This window comes from Alligator sinensis, unplaced genomic scaffold (genome assembly GCF_000455745.1).
Source record: "Alligator sinensis unplaced genomic scaffold, ASM45574v1 scaffold858_1, whole genome shotgun sequence".
Taxonomy (NCBI): Eukaryota; Metazoa; Chordata; order Crocodylia; family Alligatoridae; genus Alligator; species Alligator sinensis.
The window spans coordinates 823947-830690 of NW_005842079.1; the positions used below are offsets into that span (position 1 = coordinate 823947).

At 56.4% G+C, this 6744-nt stretch overlaps 2 protein-coding genes across 2 annotated transcripts in view; both read right to left on the bottom strand.

Moving 5' to 3' along the window:
- Window positions 1-5578, bottom strand: part of HYAL3 (hyaluronoglucosaminidase 3) — a 23160-nt gene extending 17582 nt beyond the window's left edge. The window contains exon 1 of the mRNA XM_025204349.1: window positions 5274-5578. The gene's annotated coding sequence lies outside the window, so the exon portion shown is untranslated. The remainder of the gene's footprint in view (window positions 1-5273) is intronic.
- On the bottom strand, window positions 1132-5686 carry NAA80 (N(alpha)-acetyltransferase 80, NatH catalytic subunit). The gene is made up of 2 exons (XM_025204353.1): window positions 5572-5686; window positions 1132-2223 (listed from the first exon to the last, which is right to left on the bottom strand). Exon 2 carries the CDS (start codon window positions 2213-2215, stop codon window positions 1214-1216), a length of 1002 nt encoding a protein of 333 aa, XP_025060138.1. The 5' UTR covers window positions 2216-2223; window positions 5572-5686; the 3' UTR covers window positions 1132-1213.
- Window positions 5687-6744: the final 1058 nt, after the last annotated feature.

Consider the following 6744-nt stretch of genomic DNA (forward strand, 5'->3'; position numbering starts at 1 on the left):
CAGCAAGAGGTGTGTACCTGTTGCTTAGTTCTGGTCGGGTAGGGGCCTTGGTGCGGCGGGCCTTAGGGCCCTTGACCACCGTGGTCCATGCCCCTGGCTGGACACAGCAGGAGGTCCCAAAGTCCTCCTTTGGCGTGGAGGGGGACTGTGGTCTACCCTCTGCCTCCTGGGGGAGAAGGGCCTGAGAAGGGCCTTACATACCAGTTTCATAGAATCATAGAAAATAAGGGTGGGAAGGGACCTCACGAGGTCATCTAGTCCAACTGCTGCTCAAATGACTCTTGCCCAGGGCCCCAAACAACCCTAAGGCCACTACTGCTGACACCCTTCGCAGGGGCATGCAGGCAACAACTCATGGCTCTGCTCTGCACTTGGCCAGGATGGGACAGCAGGTGGGCATGGAGTAGCATCTGGGAGCAGGAAGGGCAGGTGGGCAGGGCCAGAGTCACAGTGCACCTGCACCATGCTGTCACTGTCCCTTGCTCCCAGCTCCTGCCCACCCACTCCCAGATGCTACTCCATGCCCACCCACAGCCCCATCCCAGCCAAGCGCAGAGCAGATCTGTTGTCCACTCCCCGCGCATCCCTGTCTGCAGAACCCACACCCGCCGCAGGGGCGTGCAGGGAGTGGATTGTGGCTCTACCTTGGCCCAGCACCGTCATTGCCCCATGATCCTGGCCTCACCCACCCTCCCACCTGTAGCCCCATCTCATTTGCTTGGCCACGTGCCCTGCCTGTGCAGGTCCTGCACCCAGTGGTGGGTACAGGGTGAACTTGCTGGGGGTGTTGGGGCAGCAGGGCTGGAACTACCAGTGGGGCTCAGGGGAAGCGAGTTCAGCTGCTGCGCTGCTCCTGCCCTACTGTGCACCTGGGGGCAGCAGGGCCAGCTGCACACACCACAATCAGGGCTGCCTCCTGCATTGGGCTGGGCGGGACCAAGGGACTCGCCACAAGCCAGGCAAAATCAGACTAGATTCAGCCTTCAGGCTTCGCCACAAGCCAGACAAAATCCCTTGGCAGGCTGAATTCAGCCTGCAGACTGTATTTTGCCCACCCCTGCTCTAGGGGACAGGAAAGGTGTTTCAACCCCAAAGGAGGTGGCAGTAAACAAATCAAAACTAGAGAGAAACACGTTGGTAAGAGTTAGGGCAAGCCACTTCTCCCCGCCCCTCCAACATTTAATCAGCTTTGCATTGGCACATTATGCTGGACTCAAATGTCCTTCTTCATCCAGAAGATGGGGAGTCCTCTGAGATCACGATATGGCGTCTCTAGGAGCATCTGTCCACAGGTCTCCTTTGCTGCTGGATTGGAGGCAATATGTCCACTAGAACCCTTGTAACCTGACAGAGAAGGGAGCGGCAGTGGAGGAGGTGGAAGACATGCAGAGCTTCCTTGCATGGCCAGTAGTGGCAAACGGGGTGCTGGTGGGGGTGGGGCTGGGAGGCCAAGAGCAGCAGAGGTGGTGTGGAGAGGGGAAGCATGGGGAGGAGGAGGTGGTAACCAGGGAGGAGGTGGAATGGCAGCTGTCACGAAGCAAGCAGGTGGAGATAGAGGTGGGGGCGGCGGTGGCAGATGGGCAGCAGCTATGGCATATGGTAGTGAAGGTGGTTTTGCTCCTGAAGTCCTACTGTTGAGCTGGGCTGCAGTGGGGCTGGGTGTCCCAGGTGTCAGGGCAGGGGTAGGAGCTCTAGCATGGTGCAGGGGACTTGAGAACATCTCCAGGAATCTCATGGGGACAAGGGAGCTCATGAACCCCATGCTCTGCACTGGCTCAGACAAGGCATAGCCCAAGTGGGCATAGAAATGCTGCTTGTCATGAGTGGTGAGGTGCAGGCGCCTAAAGCCCCGGGACCTGACGTAGCGCTCTGTAGCTTCCATCAGCTTCCGGCCATACCCCTTGCCCCGCAGCGCCTTGGAGACCACCACCGTTTCCATAAACAAGCTCTCAGGCTGGCCAACCACACGGGACAGCCTGGCATGCCCAAGCAGCTGGGTCTCCACCATCTTTCCAACAGTAGCACCCTCTGCAGTCCTCTGGGTCTTAATCAGTACCAGGCACAGGGGGAAGCTGTCTGTGGACTTCTGGAGGGAGTAGATGCGAGAGGTTTTGCTCTTTTTCCACTCTTCGTTGATGAGTTCAGCACAGGCCTCCATTAACTCCGGCCTCTGGTGAAGGGGAACTATGGTGAGCATCTCCGAAACAGAGCCCATTCTTCTCACTGATGGGAGACCAAGTTGGCAAAGCTTTACATGGATTGGAGAGCCAGCACACAACCCACAGCAACTGTATCTTGGTAAGCACACGCAGACAATGTCTAAAAGACCAATGCCCAATGCAACCTGACTACCAGGAAAACACAGCAACCTCCATGAGAACTACTCCCACTGGCCTGAGCCCAGCAGCCTCAAGGGAGACAGCAAGTGTTCCTGAGAGCCTAAGTTGGGAAGAGAACAAAAGTGCTCAGAGGTACATCCAACCTACAGCCCAGAGCACGCGCAATATCGTGTTCTGTAAGTGCCATCGGTCCTCTTGCATCACCAGTGATGGGCACAAAATCACCAGCAGAGCCTTTGCTGTTGCTCTTCTTTTGGGACCTGAAGAGTGTAATTCTTTTGATTCCCAGAGGAGCATTTTAAAACATTGCAGTGCCTCAGCTGTTCATTCCATGCACTGTCAAGGGCTGGGATGGAGGGCACTGATCAAAGTTATCCTGAAGACACTCTAACTTAATTGGGATGGTGGCCCCTGCTGGCACAAAAATAAGGAGCAGAGGTGACCACCCAAGGCCTGCTCCTCTGCTCCCACACTGAGCTCAGGAATTGGAAGGGATGGGGGTGCCACAAAAGGGCCTTGGCTGCACCTAGGAGAGTTCAGACTGTGTGTCTTGTGGAGTCTGTTTTACCAAGACCAAGAAGCTCAATTAGCACCAACTGGGAGGCAGGTTTGTGATCTGGATTCCAGTCCAAGAAAAGCCAGACTGAGAACCACCAACTCATCTCATAGATGCCCGTGTTACTATTTGAGAGGGAAGTTCAGCCAAACTTCACAACCAAGGGGGACTTCCCCAAGCAGCCAGAACACAGGCACAGCCCATTCCACATGTGCAAAAAAACCCAGTCCAACATTTTCTGCTTTTCATAGGAGGCAGGTGGTCCCAGCTCAACCTCAGCTTCAGCTACCAAACTGCTTTAGGCCTGGGACATGTACACATAGCCCTTCTCATTGCTGCCATCTTTAATGGGTGCTGGCCATTCCCCCTGGAGATGCCAGCTAATGGCGGTGCACTGGTTACGTGTCCTGTGTGCCAGCCCACCTCAGCAGCAACTGTCAAACACCTGGACAGAACTTGTGGGTGCCACGTGTCGCTTCAAGGAAGTGCCATCTCCCCAACCCCGCCCCTGCCCTGCTGCCACACCTTGACAAACTGTAACACGCATAACCACACTTCTCTTCCCCGCTCCCTGAACACAAAAGGAGCTTGGAGGAGACCACAGCCTATCCCACCAAAGGGTGCTGGGGGACAGGACTGCTGGAGCCTGGAGCTCCCCATATAGCTTGCTTTTTCCCATTATCCAGCACCAGTCTGCCCAGACAGCACCTTTCACCAGCACCAGAGATGCTTTAAAACCTGTACAAACATAGAACAAAGGCTTGGTAGCTCCCACCCTTAGCTTGCCTCCCACAGGCACACCAGGAAGCAGACAGCCTGCTTTCCAGCTACACCGACACTCTGGGGCCCAACTTAGCATGGGCCCAGCCCTTCAGGAAGGCGCCTTTCAGCCACAGTTCCTCTTGTTGGCAGCTGGTTTGCTCAGAGAAGCCACAGGCAGTTTGCAAGAGGAGCCCATGGCTGAGCAGTTCTCAATTCAGGCTGATAACAACCGTGCCTCTGTACCAGCCTCTGTGTACAAATACATGTCCAAAGAGCAGGTGGGTTCCCGGCCTCACCCCACCTAGAGCTGGATCCAGGCACCAGGAGCTTCTCACTGCCTTGTACTGCTCTAATTCAGGGGTCCTATACTCCCCCTGCCTTGGTGCAGCGAATCCCAAGAGCAGTTGCCACCTGCCCCTGCTAATGGTCTTGCAAGCAAGCTCATGGTCTTGCTTATGGGGTGGAGGGGAGGAGCAGGACAGGGAAAAAAATCAAGTCACTCTGTACTGTGACAGCCCAAAGCTAAGGAAAGTATTTTTACTGCTTTGCCAGGAAATGGGTTATAGATCTGTTGGCCCACTTCCCCACCCCCAGCCACCAGCTGGGTCAGCAGCAGGACACTTCCAAGGATGGAAAAGCCTCTTCCAACCCACTCCCCTCTGCCAGCCAGCACCAAGTTCTTTACCTGCAGTCTCTAATCCATAGAGTTTAAGGGCAAAAAGACCAGAGATCATTTACCTCAGTGAGGTCCTGCCACAAATTACCTCCCCACCCTCCCCAAGTGCCACCCCAGTCCTCATCTCCCAGCCCATCTACTGTTCTTTCTGTTCCTGCTATATCTATCACTGTGTTCCCTGCTCCCCACCCCATTTTGGGTGCCAAGCACAGAAGCTGCCTATGCCATTTGTAGCATATATGCCACAGGTTGGTCAGCCCTAACTGGGGGGAGGAGAGAGACCAGAAAAGACACCCAGCCTGGACCTAAAGCTCTCAAGAGATGGAGAAGCCACCGCTTCCCATGGAAGATGGTTCCCATGGTTAGATCACTCTCCCAGGTCCAAGTTAACACCAGGTTTCTCATTAGTATTTGGCTGTGGTCTGGTCCTGTTCTGCCTTGCTGTGCTAGGGAGCAATTCAGTACCTTCTTTCCACAGACACCTCCAACACTAACTTTTTTTTTGACCAGACAATGCCTTGGAGTAACTCTGAGCCTGTTCTACTGTCTCCAACCCTCTGTGGTTCACCTCCAGGACTGTGCCCAGTCCGGCACTAAGTAGCTCGAATGAGGCAGCAATTCCTTGTTCCCGTTGATCAGCTACAACCCTTTGGCTAGAACATACATGTTTGCTTCAGCCAAGTTCAGCCTTAGCAAAAAGGCATGAAAGCCAATTGCACAAACCTTTAGGGAGTGTAGGGCAAGCCCATGGTCCCATTCCCCACCCCCACCAAATTGCAGACAAGGAGGCAAGACTCAGCCAAAGGCTTCTTGGCAAGTCACTAGCAGAGCTGGAAAAAGGTTTCAGGAATTCCTAGTTCATGATCCCAACATTCATCTCTCAACAGAGGCCCAGTTGCCTCTGCTTGCCAGCCAGAGCATGTGCTCAATGCCCACTCACCCTGTGCAGTGCCGGAGCCCAACTGGCTGGCCAGGAGCTGCTCTCCTGTGCTCAAGGATCGGCTCAGAGTCCTGGCTCTAAGTGACAACCCGGGTAGCTGTCAGGCTGCTTTCACAAGCATCTTGGAGGAAACAGCACATGTTCCTCAGCCAACCACAGCTACAGCTGCCCAGTTCTGCTTTTAAAGAGTGAATTACGTGTCTATTCAACACACTGAAAAGCCCCTGGCTCATGAACCAGGAATGTCAGTCAGGGTGGGGGTAGCCCCACCCCAGTGCTGGTCGGGGCTGGCACATACCCCAGACAGGCACTGTGCCACAGTGATGCTGAAAGCAACGTCTGCAGACCCAAGGGCTCCAAATCCAAATCCTGCTTGTGACAATAGGAGGGAACTGAAACCTGCTTCCCTTGCGATGCCATGCTGGTGGTTCTCAGCCTGGTCTCTGGTGTTCATATCATGCTGGCACTAACCAGTTCCTCTCCTGAGCACCCCTCCCACCCCCCTGCTCAGAGTGGTCCTTCTGGGTAAAAGAGTCCCAGTAAAACTAGACTGAGTGCTGCTGGAGCAACTGCACCGCTGTGGATGGCACCTCCTGTAAGTCACCTAGAAACAAGATTCCAGGTCATTAACGGCAGACTCGTAAGGGACTGACAGCACGTATGCACCCCCATTCCCGTGAACATCAGGGCGGGGATGACCTGCCTGTCCAAACAGATCGAGTCCCAGGGACCCTGTAGGAGCTCACCCCGCCAGAGCCCCAGCTGACCCCGCAGCATGTGGGTTTCCACAGCTCAGAGCACAGAAGCCAGTTATGTCTGTGCAGCCTGTGGCCACGCAGCTTTCCACTGCCCGCATTTGACTGGACACGTGGAAAAAACCCTGCTGTGCGCCCAGCAAGGAGGGGTCCGTCTGCCCCAGCAGCCACCCCCGGGTGCCATGGCGGGACTCTAGGATTGGAGATGGGAAAGAGCATGGGCCAGGGACAGGATGTGGTGAGAGCGAGGCCCTGAAGGCTACTCCACCGCTCAGCCTGCCTGGGGGGACGCACAGCAGCAGGGCTCTGCCTGCACTTCGGGGAGGGGCCCGCAGAGCTGCGTCCCACCCATATCCCCCATGGGGAAGGGGGCTGGGGCCCTCCTGCGAACACACCCCTGCTCCCAGCTTCTCCTCTCCCTGAGATCACCCGGTCCTCCCGGGCACGGCCAGGGCCTTCCCCACAGACCAGCGCTGCGCTGGGGGGCAGGCGGCTGCCGGGCCTGCACCGGCCAACGGAGCCCAGCTCCCTGCGGCCCCGCGCAGCCCTTTAGCCCCGGGAAAGCACCGCCCAAACCCGCGGCATGCGGCAGCCTTAGGGCACCAGCACAAACGGCCCCGGGGGCACTGGGGGGAAATACAAAAGTGCGGATCCGGGAGCGCGGATTGGTGCGGCGCTGGGCCGGCACCCCCGCCTGCCCCGAGCCCAGCTCCGCC

Coding starts and splice junctions, on each gene's coding strand:
- NAA80 (XM_025204353.1), bottom strand. CDS start 2,215: ATGGGCTCTGTTTCGGAGATGCTCACCATAGTTCCCCTTCACCAGAGG.